The sequence below is a fragment of the Pseudochaenichthys georgianus genome, chromosome 15 (genome assembly GCF_902827115.2).
Source record: "Pseudochaenichthys georgianus chromosome 15, fPseGeo1.2, whole genome shotgun sequence".
NCBI lineage: Eukaryota > Metazoa > Chordata > Actinopteri > Perciformes > Channichthyidae > Pseudochaenichthys > Pseudochaenichthys georgianus.
The window spans coordinates 28710388-28738307 of NC_047517.1; the positions used below are offsets into that span (position 1 = coordinate 28710388).

The 27920-nt window shown below is 40.3% G+C and overlaps 1 protein-coding gene across 2 annotated transcripts; it reads left to right on the forward strand.

Moving 5' to 3' along the window:
- Positions 1-20: 20 nt before the first annotated feature.
- insyn2ab (inhibitory synaptic factor 2Ab) lies at positions 21-27920 on the forward strand. 2 transcript variants are annotated; one of them, XR_011644494.1, is made up of 6 exons: positions 21-61; positions 249-411; positions 8705-9875; positions 13343-13414; positions 26110-26529; positions 26663-26690. XR_011644494.1 is itself a non-coding variant. In XM_034101310.1 (5 exons), exons 3-5 carry the CDS (start codon positions 8710-8712, stop codon positions 26291-26293), a joined length of 1422 nt encoding a protein of 473 aa, XP_033957201.1. In that variant the 5' UTR covers positions 21-61; positions 249-411; positions 8705-8709; the 3' UTR covers positions 26294-27920. The 2 variants fall into 2 exon arrangements, 1 of the variants encoding a protein (XP_033957201.1); XM_034101310.1 differs by having other exon boundaries at positions 26110-27920.

Sequence of the window (27920 nt, forward strand, 5' to 3'; positions counted from 1 at the left end):
AGCAACAGCAGCAGCACAGCGAGATGGAGATCTCCGCTGCGTGTGTGAGTGCCTATTCCCGGTGAGTGCAGGGACAAGAGGGAATGAGTGTCAGTGGTGCTTGAATGAGGTGTAAAAAAGGAGAGTAGAGTAAAAGGCAGAAAGGGGGATATCAGTGAGGACTAAATGAGGTTTTTGTCTTTTCTGCTTTTTCCTTTTCTCATCCCGATAACCTGAATCTTTTGCCGGATGTGCCACAACTCCTCCAGCTGTCACTGCGCCGGCTGCCTCTCTCTGTGTCCTCCCGCAGCCTTTGAAAGCTGCTCCCGTGGCTGGACGGCACCCTGGCACCCTCTGAATACATGGATGAACACTGGCTCTACAGGGGATCTGCGCCTTCTTGTCCTTTGCACCTCTGATCTGTTTCTCAAGGTAAGAGTTTCCTCTTTTTTTGTTGGAGTTGCACACATATTCACAGGTACTGCAAAGAAAAGAGTCGGGGATTCATCTGGTCTGCTTTTAAAAAAATCATATCTAAATTAAAGTTGATATCCTAAGCATGTATGATTTATGACTTTTGGTTAGTGATGCATGCATGTGTATGATCCCCTAGGTAGGGGGCATTTCTGCATCCAAGCATTGAAAGGTTTAATGACTAATCAGGAGAGCACGTCAAGGTTTTTCTCCACAATTGAAAATGGGGATGAATGGTGATGTAATTTGATTTATGTACTTATTATAACGTGTGTCTTTGCAGCATCTGACAGACGTGCAGTATTAATCTGACGATGCAGAGGCTGGTTATCGAGATTTCTGTACTTGTGTGTTCTCTGGGCTTCATGGTGAAGAATATTGATGAATGCTCACTAATAGACTATCACATGTTGTGCTTTAAAAGGCTGAGGGAGTGATGATCATTCATTAGAAAACACCCACAGTATTAAGTGGCGAAGGCTATATGACAAATTGGTATGCGATGAGTGATGTGCTACTAAAGGCTGAATTTGATGAAAGCTGGATTCAGACTTATCATGACTAATGACATGTGTGATCGAGGAAGCTCTTTGGTGCTGCATCACATACAGAGCTGCACTTATATTCTCTCTCAGTCTTTGTAGCCCTCCCCTTGCCTCCCACCCCTCTCTCTCTCTCTCCGTCTCTGTCCCCCTTATTTTCGACATGTCATTGCTTGACTACCTGAATTTACAGGAAATGCTGAAAGGGCACAGCGTTGAGGTGACAAATACACTGACGCTTGTCTATCTCCAGTTTTTTCACTTATAAATCACCTTCTACACTACACCTGAATCAATCATCACATCCACCTGAGTACACATGTGCGCCTGTAGCCCGACGGCTTATTAATCAATGAACTCATCAGGGTGATGCACCAGGGATGTAACCTCTGAAGTGATGCAGGCAGGGTGGCTCTTCTCCGTTTGGTTTAAATAGAAAGATACCCACACTAACTGCAAAGCAAGTGATTAGAAAAGAACCTTCTGCATATCAGCCTCTCCAAACTTACTCTTCCCAAGGATCCATTTCACATTGAGTGCTCTCATGCAGGAAAAATAAGGATGGGACCCTTTTAAACCCTCCCACTATTCCCCATACAAGAAAGTGCTGCTCAGTCATAAATCTTTTAAGCCAATGTTATAATGAAAAAACTTTCACATGTGTAGCCGGCAGCCCAGATAGCTACACATAGTTCTGGACGACAGCTGGAATAAGATGGTGTGTATAACTGTGGAGATGTGGAAACCGCCTCGGATTGTTCTCTAAAATTGAACAAAAGATAATGTAAAAATCTGAGACCAAAGGGGCTTACATTGTTTCTGGAAGAAGAGCGTGATGATGTGTTTGGGAAAAGATTACTGCAACGCGGAAGGTGTAGGGGCCGGAACCTATACTGTACTATTGCACAGTAGGAATGAATAAGTCTTCACATGCACGCAAAGCCTATGGATTGGATAAAGGCTGCAATATCTCTTTGTGCTAAGTTGGTGCAATGTCACGCTCTGTAATTTATGCAAATAATGAGAAAAAAAAATCCTCATACAAAATGGATACATTGCAGAGCAACAATGCGTACTCTATGATGCATTAAGCACAGCATCAACCTGCATCGTAATGAAGAGTGAAGTACTTGTGATACACATGTTTTAGAACGTATAACTAAATTGATGAGCTGTTGCTTTGACCAACATTACCATTCATGCATGCACTCAGTTTGTATTGATTGTGCAGCAGAGGCATGTTTAAGGCCACTATAATAACATTACGTAACCATTCATGAGAGTGGCTAAACAGTGTTATGCTATGTAAATCATCTTACAGATGCACTTCTGTAATTATTGCATTGATGAGGGCTGTCAGGGATGTAAGGCGATCCAAGCAAAGCTGCCTCTTTCTCCTTGCTATGCAATGGGGCATAAATCATGAGTCAGCAGTGTTGTAGTCTTGCTATGGCATGGAAAATGGATTCAACTTCCCTATTAAAATTCTTTACAAACAACCACGTTTCTACAACATTGTGGTGGTCATATTAAATCGATCATGATACTGTAGTGAAAGGTGTTCTTTTCCTATACATGCAGCATTTTAGCGTGAAGAACTGAAGGGGCAATTGGAACAGACAACGTGCTCTGCCAGGGTACATAAGGAGATTTGAGAGGATTACTTTTGCAATTTTAGAGTCAATGCATTATTCATAATCCTTTGGATAGCTGAGGCCAAATCAGGGAAGGACCTCAGGTCATTAGCAGAGATATAGCATGCTTTGAGAAGAGGAGGAGGAGAACGACGATGCAAAGGAGATTCTCAATCAGCCATCCAAATATATTCACGTGTCGCGTCACTGTCTCAGTTATTCTGTATGTGTATCTGACTTCCAACAATAATAAGTCCTTGCTTTTCTTGATTCCCATTGTGTAATTTCCATTTAGCTGCTTTACATGCCCTACATGACGGCATGAGAAATTGTAAGGGCTTAGAGGAGACTTCCTGCAGATGTGATTACCTTTTCAGGAGTGTTAGATTGCCACATGTGACTGTAAAATGGCATGATCACATGTGGATCAGCCTCAAACAAATTCCCTTTTATCCGTGGGAAATGCTTCTGACAAACATCTATGTTTCAGAACAAATACCACCCCGAATAAAATTCAGCTGCTCCAAATTTCAAAACAACTATGGGTAAATGCATGACACAGCACACCATATTGTCCGTGCATAATGAGACTGAACTAGTTGCTTGTTTTTTTTCTTTCTCATCTGGCATTGAATCCATCGCAGTGACTGAAGTGACACTAGAAACTGTTGTTGGCATGAGTTTTTCCCAGCATTAATAGGAAGTGAGATGTAACACAGTTGGCTCTAAATATTTTCATTTCATTAACAGTTTGGGCTGAGGGTTAGGTTACAGTGGACCGTCTGCAAGGTTAAACACATGGCAGGACTCCCAATGAATAACCCCATGCCTTTTATTATCATTGTGTGTGTGTGTGTGTGTGTGTGTGTGTGTGTGTGTGTGTGTGTGTGTGTGTGTGTGTGTGTGTGTGTGTGTGTGTGTGTGTGTGTGTGTGTGTGTGTGTGTGTGTGTGTGTGTGTGTGTGTGTGTGTGTGTGTGTGTGTGTGTGTGTGTGTGTGTGTGTGTGTGTGTGTGTGTGTGTGGGGGTGGGGGTGGGGGTGTGCGTGTGCTAGCAGTACTATTTCATTTCATTTTTTCATTTCAAACCTTTATTTAACCAGATTGGTCCCATTGAGATCATAGATCTCTTTTTCAAGGGAGACCTGCAGCATATAGGTTCCACATGAAACATAAAACAATAAAGGACATTATACATTATATTTACAGGATACATAGTTATAGACATTTACAAGTGCCCATTGTATCAGCAAGCATTTCATTTAGCCTAGCTTTAAAAACATGCAGAGGAATGAGATTGCTCAGTTTCAATTCTTGCTGAAGATTGTTCCAAGCAAGTGGAGCTGCGCACATAAAAGCTGTCTTACCTAAGACAGTCCTTGCTCTTGGCACATCTAACAAGACTACATCATGTGACCTCAGACAATAGCTGCTTGCAACTCTCTGTGTTATCAGAGAGCAGATATAATACGGGAGTTTACCCAACAAAGCTTTATAGATAAACGTGTACCAGTGACTGAGCCTCCGTACAGTTAGTGAAAGCAAACCAGCCCTTGCATCCAGGGTACAGTGATGGGTTAATGCTTTACAGTTTGTCACAAATCTCAGAGCACTGTGATACGCAGCATCTAACTTGACCAGGCAATGGGCAGGTGCATTCATATACATCAGATCCCCATAGTCCAGCACAGGTAAAAAGGTCACAGTGACTAGCCTTTTCCTGGCCTCAAGCGAGAAAACAGGACTTGTTCCTGTAGAAGAAACCTAGCCTAACCCTCAGTTTTTTTAGCAGGTTATTGACATGAAGTTTAAAAGTGAGACAATCATCAAGCCAGATACCAAGGTATTTGTAACAGGCAACAACTTCAAGTTTTGTTCCTTGCGTAGTTACAATATCTAAAACAGGCTCTGGTGTCTTTTTAGCTTTTGAAAAGAGCATTACCTTGGTTTTATCCACATTTAAAAGAAGCTTTAATTCAGAGAGCTGAGTCTGAATAGTGTTAAAAACAGCCTGTAATTTAACAACAGCCTCCTTAATGGAGGGACCTGCACAATACATTACAGTATCATCCGCATAAAAATGTAAAGTAGCTTCATCCACATTATCACCTACGTTGTTAATATATATGGAGAATAAAAGTGGTCCTAAAACAGAACCTTGTGGTACACCATTAGAAATGTTCAACCACTCAGAAGACAGTCCATCAAAATGAACACATTGGGACCTTTCAGAGAGGTAGTTCACAAACCACCCCACTGCATGGCTGGATATGCCAATACTGAGTAGCCTCTGCTTTAAAATGTGATGATCAACGGTGTCAAACGCTTTGGAAAGGTCAATAAACAGAACTGCACAACTCTGCTTATTATCTAAAATACTAGTAATGTCATTCACCACTTTCATTGTGGCAGTGATGGTGCTGTGTTTCTTTCTGAATCCTGACTGATGTTTAGACAGGATATCAGTTATACATAAAAACTCCTTTACTTGTTCACTCACAAGTCGTTCGAGCACCTTAGCCAGAACTGACAATTTAGAGATTGGCCTATAGTTATTTAAAATAGTTGCCTCCCCTCCTTTCAGTAAAGGCAAGACATAAGCAGACTTCCATACTTTTGGAATTATATTTGTGCTGAGGGAGAGGTTAAAAAGAGAAGTAAGAGGTGGAGCAATAAAATCTGCAGCTATCTTTAAAAAGAAAGGTTCTAAGTTGTCCGGGCCAGCCGGTTTCCTAGGATCTAACTTGGATAATGCTTCATGAACAATACCAATAGTTAAAGGAGTAAAACTGAAAGGGTTTTCCAGACCACATTGTTCAGAGTCAAGGATTGGAGCGTTCACAGAAGCAGAAGTACAGTCAGTGACAGAATCAAACAGAGAGCCACAAGACACAAAATGCTTATTAAAGCAATTTAGCATAGTAGCCCCGTCTGATATACTATACTTGTGGGGACCTACATCTGTTTACATAGTCACGTGTGGGGACTCGCCTCCCTTATGGGGACAAATTGGAGGTCCCCATAAGGGGAATCATTAATTTTAGGGTGAAGACTTGGTTATGTTTAGGATTAGGGTTAGGGTTAGGCATGTGTTGGTTATGGTTAAGGTTAGGATAAGTCTCTAGGAAATGCATGTAAGTCAATGTAATGTCCCCTGAAGTGATGTATACATGGTATGTTCACACAAACATTAAAGTCCTCATATGCATGTATGAACACTCACACTAAAAACGATGCAGGGTCACATAGCATAGCTTTGCAATCCTTAAAAAGTGTGTATCATTTATTTGGTTATGACGTCACTGGAACTCGAAACTGCAGATGTACATCGACTGCAGATCAGAAATTAACATTAATCTCATCTAGCTTCTCCTTTCACTAATGTCATTGGAGTCGTTAAACTGACAGTAAGGAAATGTCTCGTCAGTATAAATTCCACAACTGGAACAATCACATTGATGGATTTACAATGTCTCCCAATGACAAAACATGATTACTTTAAGAAAAGCTGCAAAACCATGAATATCTTGCTTTTGTGTGGTAATAAATGATTAATTGACTTTATTTATTGCGTGGCGTCTTGTCATATGAAAATGATTAACCAGCTCCTCCTGATGTTTCCTTTCAACCATATCAGACATCATTTCATTTCCTTGTGCTTCTTGATATATTTTATGCTCCAGCTGAGTAATGTGTTTCATCACGGATGAGACAGAAAATGCAATATTTCTCATTTGATCATATGGACCTTAATTTGATACTCTGCATGGGGAGTGACTACAGCAGCGAGCTCTATTATGCATTATCAAAGAGGTTGTTGGCCTCCTGGTTTGATCAAAGGCAGTTTATTTATTACATAATCAAAGTAAATCAAGCTTTCCCATTAAAACATGTAAAATATATTGGAAAAACTTGATTGAATCTTGTTGATAATGATGAATTTAAGTGAAAAAGTACTTACTAATTAAATGAGATATTCACTCGCTAATGATTGGTAGATCATTAGTACTCTATGACAGTAGTGAAAGCAGATACATCTTTTTAAAAGAAGCACATCGATTCTCATTCTTCATAATGCTGCATTTTCAAGCTCAAGAAGTTGTAATTTGTATTGATTTACCGATCTATGAACAACTATGGTTTAATAGCTTCAAGCAATTATTGAAATTTCTAGCAAACTGTTTTACAAACCCATGTTATTGTAAACTACGAGATTAAGAAGTATAGGCAGATATCTTTTGGAGACTTTAACCCTTCTACACTCACGTGAAAACTCATTTACAGATATGTCCAAGTCCTTTCAAGCCATTAATTAAGCAATGCAGATTTTGAAGTGAAGATAGTACATTTCCTCCCTATGAGTTTAGACTCAGAGCCTAAAGGGGGATCCAAGTGCTGCACATATGGGCTGCTGTTTAGTCATTTCCTCTGCCAGCTACTTTAGACCACAAGGGGAATATATTATTTACCAACCACCTATTAATAGTGAGCCAAATGCCCCACAGCTATTCCTTTAAAAGAAAACACCCTTAACCATTGCGGGGAACATACTATCAAGCAATCTAAGTGCAGAAGAATGCATAAAATATATATCTCGTGAAATGTTATGTCGCATTGATAAGGAGATGACCTTAAGTGGGGGAGTACACAGGGAGCTTGAGATTGACTGATTAGGGCTGAGTGTACCAGTGTAGAGCACAGAACTGGAGCTCAGACGTTTAGATGTAATTATGATATGAAGAACAGTAGAACGAGCTGTCATATAAACCCATTTGTTGGAGTACGAGCGTTTCCTAATGTATAGCCGAATATGATCTGTGTGGGTAAAATGAAAATGAAAATAAACTGTATTTGTGACAAAAGAGTTTCTCATAAAGCCAAGGGAAGGGCTGCAGTGTGTTTAAATCACTGAAGCTCATGTGCACGGTTCTCCCTTAAGCCTTCAGTGACACAATAGGAAACCCCAGAGATGATATGAGCAGAGTGAGAAATAGGCCACAAATCCAACTAAGCACAAATCACTTAAAGCTGAAACATGAGTATTGCTATTCTACCACTATATAAATCAACAACATAAATGAGTCACGATGCGTTTGTAAAACAAATACCAGATGAAAAACAAAAGGCCTGGTACTCAAAGATAGCATTCACAAGCACACCTACGAGAAAGCAGCAACAGCAGCCGCGAGCTTTGGCACTCCTAAAGTTTAATGATATTGTCAAGCATACAAACATCTCCTGAATGACATGCACTCACATTACATATGCTGCTATAAGATAACCGGCAAATACTTAGCCCGATAAGACACATCAGTGATATGGCAACTTGACAACATAACACCCCAAGTTAAAGCAAAACCGTGCTTCAAGCTCAATGCGTGTAATGAGGCTGACATCTGACACAAGTCAACGCATAGAGTTTCTGAAAGGTGTCAACACGAGCAAGGAGCACACAAAATTGTTATTCCAAAAAGGTGTGCAGAAGCAAATTATCAGAATTGTTGGCAGGCATGCTTGTTTATGTAAAACTAGTGCGTACTGTAACTAGCAGTTGCAAGTTTTGGAGTAACCAATGAGCTGGGTTTCCAATTAAAAGAGTCCAATTAAAGAGTTTTAGCTTATGTTACGTGTTGCAGAAAATGCGGGAAATATGGGTGGACGTATCATAAACCTGAAGATTAGTTACATTGAGTCCTTTTGTTTCTATATATCAACACAGAGGATGCCAGTAAAAACATTTAATATAGTCATAGAAAACAAACCAAAGTGTAGTGACATTTCGAAGGTTTGACTTTTTGATTTTCTTTCTTCAGTCTTGAGTGGTTTTAAATGTTTTCACTTTTGTCACATTTCAACATATATATTAATAAATGATGTGTTCTGAATCGTGGAACATGTATTTGTATCAGATATTGTGTCTTTAAGGATTATAATTTACTACCAGGATTGAAATGTATGGTCTCAGAGGAAACATGTTTTTACAGTACCTTACTAAGGGGATTAGATCCTCTCTGATTTCCCCACTAAATATGGTTAGACACACAAACACTGATTATATTTTTCTTTTACCTCTTTCAGAAAATATGGTGAGCAAAGAAGACGCCAACTACATTGTTCTTTCAAACTCAGATGACTCCGATTCAGATACAGGCCCTTCACACAGCCTTGATGCACAGTCCGGACCAGAATCAGGCAAGCCACAGGTGAAGAAGAGAAACAAGGCTTTACAAGTTCGTTTTAGGGATATCTGTGAGGCCCAGAATGAGTTTCGGGGAAAACGCTCCAGATCTATTTCCTCCAAAGTGACACAGAGAAAGTATATGACCATGCCCGCCAGACGCTCTATTCCAAACGTGACCAAGAGCACCGGGGTCCAGACTTCGCCGGACCTCAATAAGCGATACAAGACATTCCCTTTCGAGAGGAAAAAAGGACATACATTCAAACATACTGCTTTGGTGGAAGATTATAAAGGACAAAATAATGGTTTTTTGAGCGATATAAAGACAGTAGTAGATGATGGACAACCCATTGGCGATTCCTCAAAGTACAAGGGTAAGATTGTGGTGCAAACTAAAGCTTTGCTTCACCACACTGATGACAGCAGTGATACGGAGGATTTGCTTTTGCGTGCCAACTGTCTGGATGGACCCTCTCGTCCTGTCTCTTCACATTTCTCGGAAGAGTGCCATCAGGGTAGCCCTGCTTCAAAAAGAGAAACAGAGTACCAGGGTTGTGGGACAAGGACCAAACACAAAGGATTACCCAAAGAAGATACGGACGCTGGCACTTCCTCAAAGCGCCAGCTTGCTTACTCAGAGTTTTCCCAGGACAAGTCGAGGGGCACGGGCCCTGTTGCGTGGAACTCTTTGACACAGGTGGAGTCTTTAGGAAGCCCGTCTGTGAGCTGTAAACGGAAAAAGGGTACACAGTTAAACGAACAGCAGTCACAGACGCTTCCCCATAGTGCCAAATGTTCAGTGCAGTCTCAAGGGCATAGTCGGACCAGGCATGCATCAGCCTCCTCTAAACTTCAGCAAACAGTTGGGGGGGGGGAGGGCTTTCCTCCAAGAGACACACAAGCCCCAGGCATGCGGAGCAGCCAGCAGATAATGCCCTTATCTGAAGACAAGGATATCAAAGTGCAGCTGCAGGCGATGGAGAGCCTCATCAACTCCAGCCAAGAGACCATCAAGGTGCTACTTGGAGTCATTCAGGAGCTGGAGAAAGGGGAAGCGCAGAGAGGAGGGTGAGTAGATTTAGCTTTACAGTGCAACCAAACAAACTGTATACACATATGCATGGTTCACAGTGTGATGTGAAGGGCTATCAATGTCTTGGATACAGTGGTTCTTTGACCTAAATGCTCACATCAACATGATAACATGCTCTCATAATGACCATTGTAACCTGATGATGATTAGCAGGTATATTGTTAACCATCAAGTTTAGCATATCAGCATGCTATAACTTGCTATTTAGAACCAAGAACAGAGGAGGCCTGAGAATGCTGGGTATGCATGTATTTGAAGGCAAACCAAATCATTGAATATTATAAACAGATATGTTGGCCTTGTGATGGTGCTTGAGGAAAGGTCCTCTGCAAACACTTAATGTCTTTACCTAACTGTACATCAGTGCATTCAATATTTTTAGTCCACCTCATGCTTCTGCTAATAGAAACATAATTTGATCCCACAAACGTATTCTCTTGGAACTATGAATATAATCATAAAGAATGTGCTAAAGTTAGTGTTGATATATATCTGAATAAATCAATTAAAATCGATCTGTCGGTGGCGCTAGTGGATGATCAACCATCAAGTCTTTATGTAGCGTTTCAAATAAACAGCACAATGCAGGAATACTGTCTTCCTGTGTCATCTTAACCCAAGGGCAAGCTTTCTCTATTATTTATTTATGTGTCATATTTCATTAAAGACATATCTGTAAAGGAGAAAACGCAGTAACAAGCTTCATAAAGTCCTCGAGCCATTCCCACAGCCAGACTCCTACGGCAGTGCAATTGGAATCAATGCTAAGTACTCCGTCGCAGAAAAACTCAGAGCAACACAAACCAAATTGTATTTAAGCCTTAACCATATCCAGTGAAGTACAAGGCACCCCAGTGTGGCTCTGTGGAAGTTGATTGTGAAGGCTCAATTAGTGCTGGCTCATAACGCTTTGCCTTTCATCTCCACAGAACTGAGCCTGCTATAGAGCCTTCACTGTGTTGTGTTGCTTAAGTGTTATTAGAGAGGTGCAGTTACAGGATGCAAAGCCTGCCTTACACAATGCATTCCCAAATACACGTCCTTTTGTTGCATGGAAGTCAAATAGCCTGTTTTAATGATACACTTTGAAAATAATCCAACTAAAAGCCTCCCTGTTCTCACCTGGGATAAATAAGTTATGTACAGTGATTTTCAAGCCAATCCTTTAAAATGTATGCAATGACAAGAAGCAGTCTATAGGTCCTGCAAGAGTGTATGCACAATGTTGTCTTCACTTTACTGTTTACATTGGAAATAACTACTACAAATTACTACAAAATATCCCACTTCTCCATTTTTGGCCGATTTTATTTACTGTTGCTCATGTGCCGCATGAGACAATAAAATTAAACAGAAAATGTTCTGCAAAAGTACAACAGGAACTCAAAATGAAGCATTTGCTCGACAGCTGTTTCACATCTCTTTTAGTACAATAATATTGCATAAAACAGATACTCACCATTGACTTGTAAACAGGAATAATGCATGTGCTTGTCATCTGTTTATCATCTCATCAGGTTTTCCAGACCTAACAGGAAGTGGTATGCTGACACTTGATTTTAGGTATTGAGGATAATACAGTTACAGAATACATGACCAGAGACAGAGAGTATGCATTGTATAACCCTCCATATTCAATGTTGTTGTTGTTTTTTTTAACGTGAAAGAAGATTATTATTCTGTGGCATGACCTCGTTTCTTATGATAACAACAGTCCATATGTCAATATTATTTCCATGTGTGATGCATGCACACTGTATCTTATGCTGTTTGAATACAATTGCCATAGTACTGTTATTCATATGCAATAATGCAACATGTGTCATTATGCTGCATCATAGAAAGACTGTCTGCTGTGTCTGCTATGTATACTATATACATAACATGTCTTTAATGTAGAATGACAAACCCGATGTTTGAAGCACATCATACCACATGAGACAGTGTGGCCTGCTGAGTTCTTGCTCACAGGTTATCGATAAAAATGCAAAATACTATGCAGTGTTCAGGCAGGCAGAGCAGCAGACACAAAAGTGGGGGGTGTGGACAGTAAAAGTGGAATGCCAAGGGCAGGACAGATCCCAGGACAGCTGACATGGGCAAACCACACAGATAGTTATTCTGTGCCAACAAACGTTGAGCTTAAAAAAACCTGACCGTTTTGACCGTTCTCAGAGGTGCAGTTATTTTTTACGCATCTATGAAACCTTCCTCTGTGACAATGGGTGCTTTTTAATACAGCTCTTTATTGGGTCATGAGCATTTCACCCATAATGGGAGTGTGTTTGTGTGCAGAGTACACACAGTGATTATGAATTTAGGTCAATACCCTTTGATTATAAGAGAGAAGCTCTTTAAATTACAAGGCTGTACATGAGCGGCCGGCAGCAGCAGCAGCACTCAGTGGACCCTGTCACTGCGCTGAGTTACTGTCCTTGCACACAGCTGTTCAGAGACATCATTTGGAAACAGGGCAGGATGGATGAACTTGTTGACCTTGAGCTCCCATCAGCGTTCTCGATCCTCGCGCTGTTCTCTCTCCCCCGACGAGGTCACCTCTCATGTCAGGGTGAACCGTTGCGGTGTGACACCTCCACATGTCATCCTACAGGGTGAGGGGCTGCAGTGACAGCAAGCAATTACAGAACATGTGCAGCTCTAACACAGCCCCTCGTATCCCCCCCCCACACCACTGCCGCCTGCCTTTGCATGCAGTGACTTATAGTGCACATAACATGATGCAGACCTGCATGGTAAATTCAAATGAGGATAAATGAAAAACTGGCGATATGAAAGACGAGGAGTGTTACACCAAAGGCATTGTATTTAACACGTCACGTTTGACATATGTATGCATAAATCTCTGTCGTGAGATAGCTGAGGTTGTTCCTTTGTGAAGGTCTTTGAACAGAACAAATTCAAACTGTTATACAGTAAAGGCACTGGCCCCTCAGGTCTGTGTACCTATCCCATGAACAGAGCAGGTGCAATTTGTCTTTTTGATTGCTTTTTTTAATCGCTTATGTTTTATGTCTAAAGCAAATTAAGTTGGAGGAAAATATAAAAAAAGATATACAGCATAGCGCAGAACGTTAAGGTATTGATTTCTCATTACATATGATTCATGAAGCATTTAGTTGTTATTTTCTTCCTATTGCACAGCAAATAGACACAGAACAGATTTGATAACTATGCCATGGCAAAGCTAAGTAATCCTGTTATGTAAAATCAGTAAGTCTACACTTGATTAACCAAATCTGAGAGAACTGCAGGATCAGATCAGAGCCCCTGCTGCATGTTCGACTGTTAGGAGTAAACAACACTGTCTAAAAACCAAGCTGAACAAATTATGTGTGATACCTGATGCCCAAAGGTGTTGAAATATGAATGCTAAAGCCTGTCACTTGAGATCACATACATCTTTTCATCTCTTTTTTTACAGGCTCACCTACCGAACAGGACAAGACACAGCAAATTGTGACACTTGTCGAAACAGCGCATGCATCATTTACAGGTGGGCCCTTTTTAACTGCCAGTGTTTCATTAATGCTGCAATAAATTATGTTTTCTGTTTGATTATGTGATTCAGTGTGAAAGAGGAATGCTTCCAGGAGTATTTGGTGCAGTGTTCTGTTTAGAAAATGTATAAGGATATGTAGTATCTGGATCTGACAGTCAGAGGCAAGACGGTTTAATCAATTCAATAGATGCAAATAAAAGCTTTTGGGTGTAGTATTAAATGATAAAATAAGCATCCAGGGCTATGAAAATAATGAAATGTGATGTACTGCACCATGGCGTGTTTTTCCACAATGGAAGATGAAATAGATAATACCTCCATTATCATTTATCTGCTAGAATCCACTTCAAGACACTGGTACTTGCGTACCATGCTGCGAATGAATCTGGCCCTTCCCACATCCAGAACATGGTTAAACTGTACACCCCAGCACATGCACTCCGCTCTGCATCAGCCAAACGGCTCGCTGCACCCTCGCTGCGAGGGGGACCCAAGTTCCCATCAGCAAAAACATGTGGGTTTGCTATCCTGGCTCCAAAATGGTGGAATGAGCTCCCCATTGAAGTCAGGACAGCAGAAAGCTTACACACCTTCCGGCGCAGACTGAAAACTCATCTCTTTCGACTCCAATTTGAGCGATAGAACTATTAACAAAGCACTTATATACTAATAAAGGACTGGCTTATCTAAAGCCAGTTGAGTAGCACTTGAAATGTTTTGCTCTATGAAGCCTGATGTACTTATATGATTCTGTTTTCTTCAAGGTTGTATTTTGTTCGTCGAACGCACTTATTGTAAGTAGCTTTAGATAAAAGCGTCAGCGAAATGCAATGTAATGTAATGTAATTATTTGCGAAGGTTTCTGGGGAATGTATGGCCTCTCTGTAATAAATCAGTAATCATACACAGCAGTGGAAAGTGAATTAGATAGGGTAGGAAAATACAGTGGTCCCTGTTGCACAGTATATGAGGACCTTGAATTTCATTACAACCCATAAAACGCTATTCTCTTTTAAAGAACAAATGATGCATTAACTCTTTTGATTTGAAAAAAAATACACAGTATAGCCGCGGTTTTGTGTGGTGTAAGTGCTCTGTGTGACGAGCTGGAAAAAAGCTCAGAAGCGGGAATCCACTCAAACGGTACCCTTAATTTAGTTGTCACTTCACTCCAGAAACCTCTTCTGCTGGACCCACTTGTTACCCTGTTCTCTAAAACAGGAAACAGACAGCTGTTTGGAAAATGCTCACCAAACACTTCACTCTCTGGGGTTGGGTTTCGAATGGGCATAAGTGAAAGTAGCACAAAAAGCACAAAATCATTGATGTAAACTTTCCTTTCCTTTCTAAATATGATACATGCTAACGTAACAGGATATTTTTTCCAAACTTCTGCTTTATGCTTCTCTTTCTGTTTCTACAAAATGGAGATTGTGTTTCTTTTGGATTCTTATTGATTAATTTCAGATATTTAAAACACAGTTATTGTTATAAACTAATTTGGACACATACTCATGGACATTTCTCCAAAAGAAAGAAAAATTGTCCTTAAGGTTTCAACTTTACGTTGCATTTTCTACAAGGATCCTCATCTCTGTTTTCCCTTGACAAGTGCATTGTTTCAAGCTGACCTAGATTGTGTTTCAACACTATATATGACAGGCTCGCTATTTCATATCAGATACAGGGGATAATGAATGATTGCCCTTCACAGATTTCTTCCTTCCTATACAAGTGTAGCATGACATTTCGTGTATTATCTGGCTTTTTTCACAGAAATAAAAAAAACGTGTTTGATTCTGAAATGATAACGCCTCATATCCAACGTGTTGGGGCTAGAAGCTAATAAGCAAGCAAAGAAAACATATTTTACCCAAAATATTTATACTTCAAAAGATGCTGCAGGGTTTCATAAAAGGTGCTGTCTAGGGGGACCTCCTCTGTTGCACCCGGCACTCTAAAATCCATCTATAATGAAATGTATTTCCTTGTCTATCTCCATAACTGTCACGTCTACTTAACCTCCCCCCATCTCAGTGATCTGCTCCACACTCGCAAGGCACTTTTTTGGTATCTTAATTCATGTCGAACCATTCTTTATTATTGTCAGTGCACCTCTGTTCAGATCAAATCAAAGTTTATTTATATTGCCCAATATCACAAAACAGATTCAAATGAGAAAGTACAACAAAAAGTCAGTAAAAACAATAAAATAAAAATACCATAAGGTGTAAGGAGGACACACATAGGGACATTTAAAACCAGCTCTAAATATAGGCTTTATTAAAAAAAAGAAAGTCTTAAACAAGCTCTTTAATTTGTTGCACACAGTTGGTTCCGGAGCTCTGTTTTCCAGGAGTTACCAAGAGACCTCGAGAGTCAATAGGGGATTAAAATATATTTTAGGTATAATGGTGCCTTTCCATTTAGTGCTTTGTAGTTGAGTTTTAATTTTGATTCTGGACTTTACTGGGAGCCAGTGTAGAGCTGATCAAATGTGACTGATATGGTACATTGTCCTTGTTTTTGTTTGCTGCCACATTTTTGTAGACGACAACTGTTGTAATATTTCTTATATTTGTTGGTCCATTTACACCATTACTTTTTTTCATTTTAAATGTAGGACCCAAAGCTTATTAATTATGTTAAGGATAAAAAAACAACTTGGAGCAACAATTGTAACCTTACAATGCACCTCACACTAGTCTTCACACTTTTGAACACTAACTAGATGTTACTGACCCAGACATGAGCCGCCGACTCGCCTAAGGAGCATGACCAAGCAATATTTTATGTTCTTCTCCTGCTGCAACAAACCAGGATATTTGGTCTGTTGTTGCTCCAGGTAGAGTCAAAAATATAAACAAAATGCTTTCCTGTAATGTCTCTCCAAAAACACCACAGTATAACAGACAGAGGGCTGCAGAACGACAGACACTATCACCAGCGAACTGAGAGCACAGATGTAAACCTGAATCAGTCCAATGTGAAGAAATAAGAGAAACTCGACACTTCTGGGCAAAACAAGATATTATTGGATCTGAATCTGATTTGCTATAAAAGACACTGGCAGGTGTCGGGAGGAAGAATAGCTACTCTCCTGAGGACCTGGTGTCTGACCTCACAAAAAAATCCTTCAAGTCTTGTCTGCTTACCTATCTTTAAAGACATGTGGGACTAAATTATGTTTTGGAGACAGATGGAGTTCACTTAAATAGGATAAAGCTGTTCACCTTCAACCTACTCCTTCACCCAGCTGTTCATACCACTTCTCAAGATGTTGAAGTAAATAAGGCCATGCTTAGTGTTATAAAAAGAAATGTCTCATTCATGCCAAACAAATGGTATGATTACTCTGACAGCAGATGATTTTAACCTTTGTAATTTATAGATCTTCATATTTGCGTGATTCATGCACATGTCACAGATGTGACAAAGCAGATTCATTTTTTCTTATCCTGTGTTGATTGGCTTACTTTTTTTTTGTTTAATTGTATGCGCAGTACTCCTGTATTACAGCCAACCTCTAACATTACTGCAGTGAGTCTGTTTGTTTCTATTTGTATTCCCTATTTTTATCGGTTTAATATCATTACTGTAAGTAAGTGAGGGTTTCAATCTTGGGGTTAAGGCAGACTGGCTATGTAAGAATATGTATAACTATTTTGATAAATGTCATAGGATATGATTTGACTGGACTTATTGTGGTTAATATTGTTTGTGGCAAGAGAATGCATTTAGGATTCCTCTAACTAAGAAGAAAACTCTATAGATTTAATAGCCTCATAATGTGTAGGACTAAAACAATAATACCCCTACGTAGAGGAGCAAAGAAAACTCCTAAAGCCTACGGCTGAGTTTCTCTTTTTTCCCGTGACTGCTCCAATCCTATGTCGGTGATGCAGAACAAACTACCAACAATTTCTAATGGCAAAGACGCGCCCCTCAGTCTGTTGACACTAAACCAAAGCATGTACGGTAATACAATCACATTAAAGGCACACTCTGCGGAGTAGTAATAAAGTGGAAGATTATTATTTCATCTGCGGTCTGTATCATTAAACGCTGTTTATTTCCGATCACCCGATTAGATATTAAGTCGTGGAGTAGAGCAGAGCCTTAGCTGGCCGCAGTAGTGCTCCATCATGGTGCTCTGTGTTTTTGCCAAGGCAGTTGTCATAAATATCTTAAATTCTGCAAATAATGCTGTTTATTATTCTTCAGCTGCACAAACCTTCCAAGATTGAATTATGTTTGTACACAGGAAAAATAAAGGCATTTATTTATTGTTTATCTCAGCTCTTGATGTCAGATGTGCCTTTTTAATCTCATTTGCAACTTCCTCACCTCATTACCAGCATCCCTGTTATTATAATAGTCTATTATCACAGTGAATTAACCTGAACGGCCAGCAGAAATCACATTAGGAAAATTGAAATAGGGCTTGGAGAAGTCAGTGCCTCAAATGGTTAGACTGGAACTGCATGGTGCAACTCTAACTGAGGTTGACTCCCCTGAGATGTAGCCCTTAATTTTAGAGCAGTCCACAACCTCCAGTGTGTTCGATAAATTCAGGACTTGAGCATTTGCTGAGCTCAGGGGCCTATACTGCGAACCTGGTTCAACCTAACCTGGATATGTTTGAGTTAGCCGGTTGGCTTAATCCAAAACATACGCGCTCTCGCTAAACGGTCCTACGACGCTGGTTATCAAGTGGATCGCTCAAGCCAGCCGTGTCCTATCTAGTTAGGTGCGCGTTCACATGAAAGGGGTGGTATTTGGAGCATTCGACCAATCACAAACATGGAGAAGCGCACTGACAGCGCAGCGTCATACTTCCTGAATGAAAAGTGAACTTTAATACTAGTCAAAAATGAAGAAGTTAAACTTTAAACATCCATGACTTAAACACTTTATCCAGGATAAAAGCCACATAGCTGCACCTGCAAGGTGAATACAGCTGGTAAAAGAAAAAGTGTTTGAATGCGTACATTAACAGGTTTATGATATCACTGCCCGTCTAAAACACGATCTGACTTCAATTACATTTGTCTCGAGTGTTTCGTCAACTTATGTGTTGCTTAAAATAATACTTCTGCATACAGTATGTGACACTGTGAGTGTTGCACGGCCAGATACGGCTCAGCTGACTCAGATAAGGAAATATATACATTATGAAGTGATATGCCGCGGACTGTACTTAATGTACTCTGATCCGGTTACTTATGTTGTGGCCGATATTTAAGTAAGCTTTCTTAACGCTAATGTTATAATAGTCAGATTGCTCTGAAGATGGGAGGTGATATTCTATTAATGTTCACGTTCACACAGTCGGTGATTTTTGCCGGCCGTCTGTCCTGCGACGGCAGTTTTTCTGTATTTCCTTTCTCCTGTAATATGACTTGATCGCTTTAAACTCCGCACACTGAGCTCTGATTGGTCAGCAGGCGGTGCTTTCACTGAGTTGAGCTCTTAGCCTGCAACCTAACCTGGTCCCGACCAGGTTAGCTGCTTAGCATATATTACCATGGAGATCTAGCTTGCTAAAAAGAGAACCAGCTTCGTAGGACCGGAAAGCCGGAGTTTTCCCTGAATTTAGCCGGCTAAGCGAAAAATCCTGCTTCGCAGTATACCCCCCAGGTATCAGCAGGTCTCATCCATACTTCAGCTCCCCCCCGACAGTCTCCACCCACCCTCGATATACTGCAGCATCTCATACATCACTGCAACAAATAGGGCATACATATGGCGAGTAAAAGTGAGGAATGGAAAGACTGTATGGATGATCATTTAAGGAAATAACTATAGTTCTACTGTCTATCACATCAGGAGAAAAGGTATGTCAAAAAGGGTCCTTTCACCCATTTAACAAAAAAAAACTGAGAATGCATGTTTTGTCCATATTTTGGGATGGCGAACTGGACTCAATACTATTACCCATGAGCCTCAGCTGCCAGTGCAATGGGAAATAGGCAAGCTAGGGATATAAAAAAAGTGGTAGCAAATTCAAAACGCTTGTTTGTCACATTTGTTTTTTTTTGTAATACATTTAAAAATAATAGTATGGTATACTTTACTCACAGAGCACATAACACAATCTTCTTAGAGTAGAATGTTGTTGTTGTTGTTGTTGTTGTTGTTGTGTTTGTTGTGAATTCCCCATCTGTCTTTAACTACATTGACTTGTTTTCTTCATTTTATGGGATTTTATTCAAATATATTTTTCACAAGTCCTTCAATTTCAACATAACAGTTTTCTTTTAACCAATAGCTTGTAATTTGCTACATTGTTGCTACCCATATTACTAGAAATAAGTTAACATCTTATTCTTGATCCCCACTGGCTTTTTCTTCCAAGTAGTAAGATTAGTGGATCTTTATTAAGATTGATACCATTTTCAGATGCTTCTAGCTTTTAATGAACAAAATGAACGACTGGGTTTTGCCATCTGCTCAAAATTCGTTCTAATTTGGTGTGTCTTAAATATTAGAGAATTATGATCCTCCACATACAATCTTTTCAAATGTTGAATTCGTTTTTTTCCCGTTGACATTCATTTGTTTATTTTGATGATTAGTATTGTTTTTACCATCTAAGTAAGGAAGTTATAATATTTAGCATTTTATCATTGAATGTATTAAAACAATAAAAAGTTAACTTCTTACTTGGAAAATGTAAATAAATGATAATTGGTTGGACCCCATTGTGATCAAATCTGATGCACTGATACACCAATATTGCTAGAGGAAGGTTTTTAAAAACAATATAGGGGTTGTAGTATACTTTAATGAACAAAAACAAGATGGAAACTGCTCTTTATAGTCCCTTGTTATCTACTTCTGTATATCAAATAAGATTTCTAAGAGCATCCGTTGCAAATTATATGTGTCCCACCACTGAGTCAACATAGAATACAAATCCAGTGTTACAAACAAAATCCGATCACAGCGTTAAAGCTTTTTATCCCCATCATGCTGCGTTGAATAAGAACCAGCACTGGAATCAAAGTACACTCTGTAGTTGTTTCCAATTTGGAAGTAACAATGACATTGACGAAGAGTTAAGTTCAGGGAAAGGCAACTGCAAAGCAATATGATGAGCTAATTAGCACTTGTATCCCACGCTGCGATGGAGGAGCCGTGGTTGTTTTGGTGAACAATTGTCAAGATTGCCTATTCTGTTTTGTTCTCATTAATAAGATCGGGTTTTTCTTTGAGCCTCTGTGAAGCAGAATGCTATGTAATAGACAACAGCAATGGCTGAAAAGAGAGAAACATGACTGCTGAAGAATCCCAGCATCTGATTTCCATAACCTGTGGGAGGTATCTCCTTCAACTGTTGCCTGTCTGTCTGGAGGAAATAACCGTCAGTCTCCAGTGATTCAATTTACTATGCCCTGTCATGAAGCTCTGAGGATGTTACACTATACTGGGTCTGAACCACTCATCTTGTCAAGTGAAGGGTTTGAACTTTGAGTGGCCAAAGGGGAAATCAAGAGAGGGGAAATGACTTTACGCTGAAAGGTTGGCAGTAGCGGAGAGAGAACAGAGGCTGTGCAGGTATATACTGCCGAATGAATAGAGTATGCTGTGCTAAAAAGACTCATCACAGCAGCACAATCCCTCCCTGGAGCTACAACCATTGAACGGTGCTCAGCACACCACGACCACAGACAAACAAACGGCTCGCCACTGATCAACAACAGCTACTCACAATGCATAGCTAAAGAGATGATTAATCTGCTTTGCTAAAGGCCAAAGAAAATCCCCCCCGTCTCCAGCCACTTCAATCTGTTTGTGGAGAGAGATGATCTTAGATATAGGGCTTTTGCTTGCTGCAGCACCTGCTCCCCAGAGCCACCCACATCTAACAGTGCTGCCTCCGGCTTCCCACCGAGGCATTTGTCCACGGCGTATAGTAATTGCAGTGATATGCCAAGTGATTTATTGCTTAATAATTGCTGAGGGTATTCACACTGTGATCCTGGGGGGTATACTGCGAAGCAGGATTTTCGCTTAGCCGGCTAAATTCAGGGAAAACTCCGGCTTTCCGGTCCTACGAAGCTGGTTCTCTTTTTAGCAGGCTAGATCTCCATGGTAATATATGCTAAGCAGCTAACCTGGTCGGGACCAGGTTAGGTTGCAGGCTAAGAGCTCAACTCAGTGAAAGCACCGCCTGCTGACCAATCAGAGCTCAGTGTGCGGAGTTTAAAGCGATCAAGTCATATTACAGGAGAAAGGAAATACAGAAAAGCTGCCGTCGCAGGAAAGACGGCCGGCAAAAATCACCGACTGTGTGAACGTGAACATTAATAGAATATCACCTCCCATCTTCAGAGCAATCTGACTATTATAACATTAGCGTTAAGAAAGCTTACTTAAATATCGGCCACAACATAAGTAACCGGATCAGAGTACATTAAGTACAGTCCGCGGCATATCACTTCATAATGTATCACATATCTCCTTATCTGAGTCAGCTGAGCCGTATCTGGCCGTGCAACACTCAGTGTCACATACTGTATGCAGAAGTATTATTTTAAGCAACACATAAGTTGACGAAACACTCGAGACAAATGTAATTGAAGTCAGATCGTGTTTTAGACGGGGCAGTGATATCATAAACCTGTTAATGTACGCATTCAAACACTTTTTCTTTTGCCAGCTGTATTCACCTTGCAGGTGCAGCTATGTGGCTTTTATCCTGGATAAAGTGTTTAAGTCATGGATGTTTAAAGTTTAACTTCTTCATTTTTGACTAGTATTAAAGTTCACTTTTCATTCAGGAAGTATGACGCTGCGCTGTCAGTGCGCTTCTCCATGTTTGTGATTGGTGGAATGCTCCAGATACCACCCCTTTCATGTGAACGCGGACCTAACTAGATAGGACACGGCTGGCTTGAGCGATCCACTTGATAACCAGCGTCGTAGGACAGTTTAGCGAGAGTGCGTATGTTTTGGATTAGGCCAACCGGCTAACTCAAACATATCCAGGTTAGGTTGAACCAGGTTCGCAGTATAGGCCCCTGGTCTGCTTTCTGTCAAGTCAACATTCTTTAAACAGCAGTTGCAAAGACACATTTTTCAACAAAAGATACAAATGGAGATGAAGCTGGAGGAAATTAAATGACGGATGCTGTTTGCACCCGGGGGAGTTTAGTGAACAATGCTATTTGTGGTGTGGCTCAGTGGGGTCATGCGCTGGTCTTCGGATCGAGGAGAGCAAGTTTGAGTCTAACTGCAGTCAGCATATCGTTGTGTCCTTGGGCAAGATACTCTTATTCTGTGGGGACTGCACACAGTATTGAATGTATGTAAGTTGCTTTGGATGAAAGCGTCTAACAAGTGACATGTAATGCACCCGAGTGACTAGTCAAAAATTATATTTACACCCGGGTGTCTGTAGTCCACAATGCTATTTACACCCGGGTGACTATAGTCACCAATGCTATTTACACCCGGGTGACTATAGTCAACAATGCTATTTACACCCGGGTGACTATAGTCAACAATGCTATTTACACCCGGGTGATTATAGTCAACAATGCTATTTACACCCGGGTGATTATAGTCAACAATGCTATTTACACCCGGGTGATTATAGTCAACAATGCTATTTACACCCGGGTGATTATAGTCAACAATGCTATTTACACCCGGGTGATTATAGTCAACAATGCTATTTACATCCGGGTGTCTGTAGTCAACAATGCTATTTACATCCGGGTGTCTGTAGTCAACAATGCTATTTACACCCGGGTCTATACTCAACAATGATATTTGTGGTGTAGCTATTTTCACCCAGGTGGAAATAGACACTTTTAAATTAACCAATGGATAATCAAATCAAATCAAATCAAGTTTTATTTATATAGCACATTTATAAACGATTTTTGGTCGAGCCAAGGTGCTGTACATATAATAAAATTAGCCTACAGTAGAGACACTTTACAGCAAATACAACAGCACAGATTGTTCAGAATATCAGTATGAGAAAAACGACACCCTCAGTCCTTAGACCCTCACATCGTACAAGGAAAAACTTCCAGAGAAAACCCACAGTTTAAGGGGGAACATGGGAGAAACTTCAGGGAGAGCAACAGAGGAGGGATCCCTCTCCCAGGACGGACAGACGTGCAATAGATGCCGTGTGTACATCGAAGAGATAATACATTTTACAGCATATAGACCGAGTGTTAGGAAATGCATGTGTCTGTAATAAGAAGATGAATCCACGAGGATGTCAGCTAGAATCCGGTGGAAGCCACCAGGGAAGCAGCATGACGAGACCCAAGGCAGGACCGCAGAGACAGGTTCAGCCATGACCCGAAGTCCACGACTTAATCCAGGTTAATCGGAAAAAGAGAATATACAGACACAGACAGAGAGGGAAAAGGTCATTGGATAAAAGTTATTCTTGATAACCATCTAGAAAGATCTCATGAACTTCCCCACTCAATCTATCAAGACCCGAGCAGTTCTATTAGATGTAGGATAAGAAACAGAGATAGGGAGCACAACAACCTATCTCTTCGTCAGATGCACTCCCCCGCTTATCTAAGCGACTCTGTAACCCGTTACCCTCTACAAGGCCATAGACCAGCAGAGGGGAAATGGGGGGTGGGTAAGGGTAAGGGTTTTTAAAAATAAACCACAAGGGTCTAAAGGGAAAAAAGATTAAATATAAGGTACTATATGTTAAGTAATCCTATCTACTATTCCTATATTCGAATAATGTATAAACTATTTTAAAAATACTTTATGAAATCCTATGTTATAAATATTAAAATAAAGAACTTAATGAATAAATAACTAAATAAATGAATAAATAAATAATTAATTAAACAAAAGCCAGAGAGAAAAAGTGAGTTTTAAGTGTTGATTTAAAAACCCCCAGGGTCTGGGCCGACCTCACATGGAAGGGCAAAGTATTCCAGAGCCTAGGGCCAGCCGCTGCGAAAGCTCGATGCCCTCGGGTTTTAAGCCTGGTCTTAGGCACTATCAACAGCAGCTGATCGGCCGACCTTAAGGCTCTTCCTGGGGTGTAGCGATGGAGGAGTTCGGCTATATAGGCAGGAGCCAGCCCATTTAGGGCTTTGAAAACAAATAAAAGGAGTTTAAAATCTATTCTGAACCGAACTGGAAGCCAGTGCAGTGAGGCCAGAATTGGGGTGATGTGGTCACGCTTTCTATGGCCAATGAGAAGACGTGCAGCTGCGTTCTGAACTAGCAATAATATACAATAATATGTATAAGTTAAAGTTGTAAAACGATTGCATCACATACTGCAAGAAACAGAAATGTTGTCAGGACGAAGACCTCCTCATTGTCAAGGATTCAAGTGTTGGATTTGAATAGAAGTATGAAAAGGAAACCCTACATAAGAAAAAAAGGATGCAGTTACAAAACATATTTGTAATATAAATTCACAAACCCATGCAGGCTCTTGTACATTTGATCCAGAGTTTGATTCATTAAAAGTCAAAGCCTTCCAAACATCTATGCAGTGCTCCATCGAGTTTCTCCCCTGAAGGCTTTTTTGGAGCTCTCTTGTTAACCGACACTTATCTTGAGGGTGAGGACAGTTCCCAGGATTCATTTTGTCACTTTGAGTACATCATATCCTTGAGCTAACTAATTACACTGCCCATCAAAGCCCTCACCCTATCATACAAAGCTTAGTACTTTAACGTGTACTTGTGTGCCTGCAGACAAGAAGAGGACTTCATGCTTGACCTTGACATGTCAGATGTCATCTCTTTCGGCAGCTTCAGTTCTCCCTTCCACCTTTAATCCTCCAGACTTTGAATGACAAGAATAAGCTGTAAGCAGTAGTATTCACTGTGCTTCTTAAAAGCAGTGCCCTGAGTAATGGTTAATATTAAAAAAAAGGAAAAGAGAGGATGAATACAAATGCGGTTGAGTGTCACTGTTGCATGCACACAGCAGATCATTCATTCTCTTTTAGTACCATTCGGATGCTCTCAAATATTTATTGCATACCCCAGGAATAAATACATTAACAGAGCACTACAAATCAATAGTAATAAAGTGAAAGGAGATGGTGTATAATAATGCATTTATCCCTAGCTTGAATAACAGCAGTTAATCAGGATCTGCTTGGCCTCTCAATGGTTTCATTTGGAAAGGATTAAGCCTCACATTTCTCCCAGGCCTGAGAGATTTAATCGGGGGGAGAGTTCAACTAAGGTGGTGGAACAAAATCATACAATGACCAGCCTGGGATTACACTTGCGGATGTGAACGTCTGATGTCAAGAGCAACCCATTTTTTGGCTTTTTTTTAATACAAATATAATCTGTGCAACAAAAGCCCTTTGACTGCATGCATGAAAGATGTCAGGAGGATGCAAAGGAACTCTATTACTCGGAGGAGTCTGTGAAATGTAGATCTGTGCCGCAAGACATGTGTGCTGCCAGGGTGTCTGTCAGTGCATTTGAACTGTTTGCCTCCCTCCCAGCCTCCATCTGGACATCAGTGGATTACCAGTATTACAATAATTGACTCATGAATGTTAACACTACTAAAAAAGATAAATCGCCTACTTTGACAACTTTTTACTGGCAATCAAGATATATACCATGAAATCCTCACATTTAAAGTTCAATTTTAAACTGAATAATGTCCATATATGTACTAAAATTCTCCCTGTTTTGCTTGTGTTACAGTGTGGAGCTGGACTTTAAGCTGCAGGAGGATAAAATACAGCCCCTGATTAAGAGACTTTACCCTTTGGATAGCCAACAATGCCCCGCTTTGCCTTACTCCAATGAAGTGTTCACATCCACCCCCAAGCGCAAGTCCAAGACAGAGTCCAAAAAGCATTCTCGTTGGAAACTTTGGTTCCTTTGAATAATACATGAAGGCTTTGGAAACAGCCTTTTTGTTGGGCACATTAATACCCCTGTTGTTCTCTAAAGGGATGAGGGAATATTCAGAGGGAATAACCAGTTCATTTGGGGATCTAAGTTGAGACTGCACATTATGTCAGCTAGGGCACAGCAGAGACAAATAACAATTTAAGGTCTGCCAAACCTTTTCCTGGCTTGTTCGCTGAAGAGGATGGACACACACCTGCAAAAAACTAGGTGAGCTTTGGGATACATATGTTTCTTAGCTGTGTAAAGTTGGATGTTATTTCAATACTGCACCTCTCACTTTATATGCGCGTCTTTTTATTGCCTTCTCCAATGCAATGCACTTTTGATCTTGTTCCTTTAGAGCATATTGCTTGGCCACAAGAGGAGGCGCCATGTGGAGGGCCTTTTTTAAGTGAAGCTATAACCTTTTGAATGGACATCAGCCCCACCTACGGCAAAGCACAAACATTTCACTATTGAGAAGAAAATGCGTCAAAGACTGAAATACCGTTCAGTACATGGCAGTGTGTCAGCGCTGTTCTTATTACCCTGTCTCTTCTCTCCTCTTCCTCCTTTTCTCTTGCTCAGTTTGTCTGTCCAACTGAATGTCTGCCTGTATTTGTTAAACCCCTGTTTCCTCCCTCTCTTTCAATCTATGTCCCTTTATCTTTCTCTGCCTTTCTATCTTTCTCTCCATTTAGCTCACTGTGCAACTAAACAACTAGCCAGCCAACTTTGCCTCAGTCATCCCGTCCTTTTCTGCTGGCTACACTGACACATAATGATCAGAATTTTAGAATATACGCTTGTTTTTAGCAAAGTATTGTGACATTTTAAAATGTATGAGCACCTGCTCTTGAAGCAGGTCGAATTGTTGAAAAAAATGTATCTTGGGTTAGGTCACATTTTTACATATATAATGTTTTGACTAATTCCAAGGCAGAATATTTTCTATTATATCTGAGAAAGTGTCTGGGTTTTTTGGAGTTTATTCTTGAATTTCAAACAAAAAGTAAAGGCTATTTTGACATATCTATATAAGTCTGCTAAGAGTTTGCCTTGCCTATCAGTCATTCATTGGGTCACAGTACAGCTCTGATGTGACATCTTGAACCGAATCTACTTCTGAGCAATTTGTTTCATGCCCAGTTGGCTTACACTTCAAGTGTGTTTTGTAAAAATAATTTATCTTGCCATTCCATCTTGTGAAATAGAACGTTTCTTTTCTTTTTCAATTTGCAGAACACCATTACAAAACACCAAACATCTGTTTAACAACCCACACAAACAACTGCGCACTGAACTTGCAAGAGTAGAAGGGCTATACAGTGCTAATGGAGTATGGTAGCAATCTTACAGCAGAAAAGACAAAAAAAAACACTGATGATGTAGCAATGGTACCGAACAAAGCAGCAAGTCTTAAAGTGATTTTATAACAGCAGCTCTTGTGTAGATTATGGTACCGTTTAATGTCGGAGAAATGTCAGGAAGACTCATACTGGCCTCCCATCGTTAGACCACACAGTAGATTGCAGCATTCAGGTCACCAATTTCCATGCAAAGATCTGTACCTTGAGAAAGTGCAATTTAGTTATTATGTGAAATAATATGCATTTTTC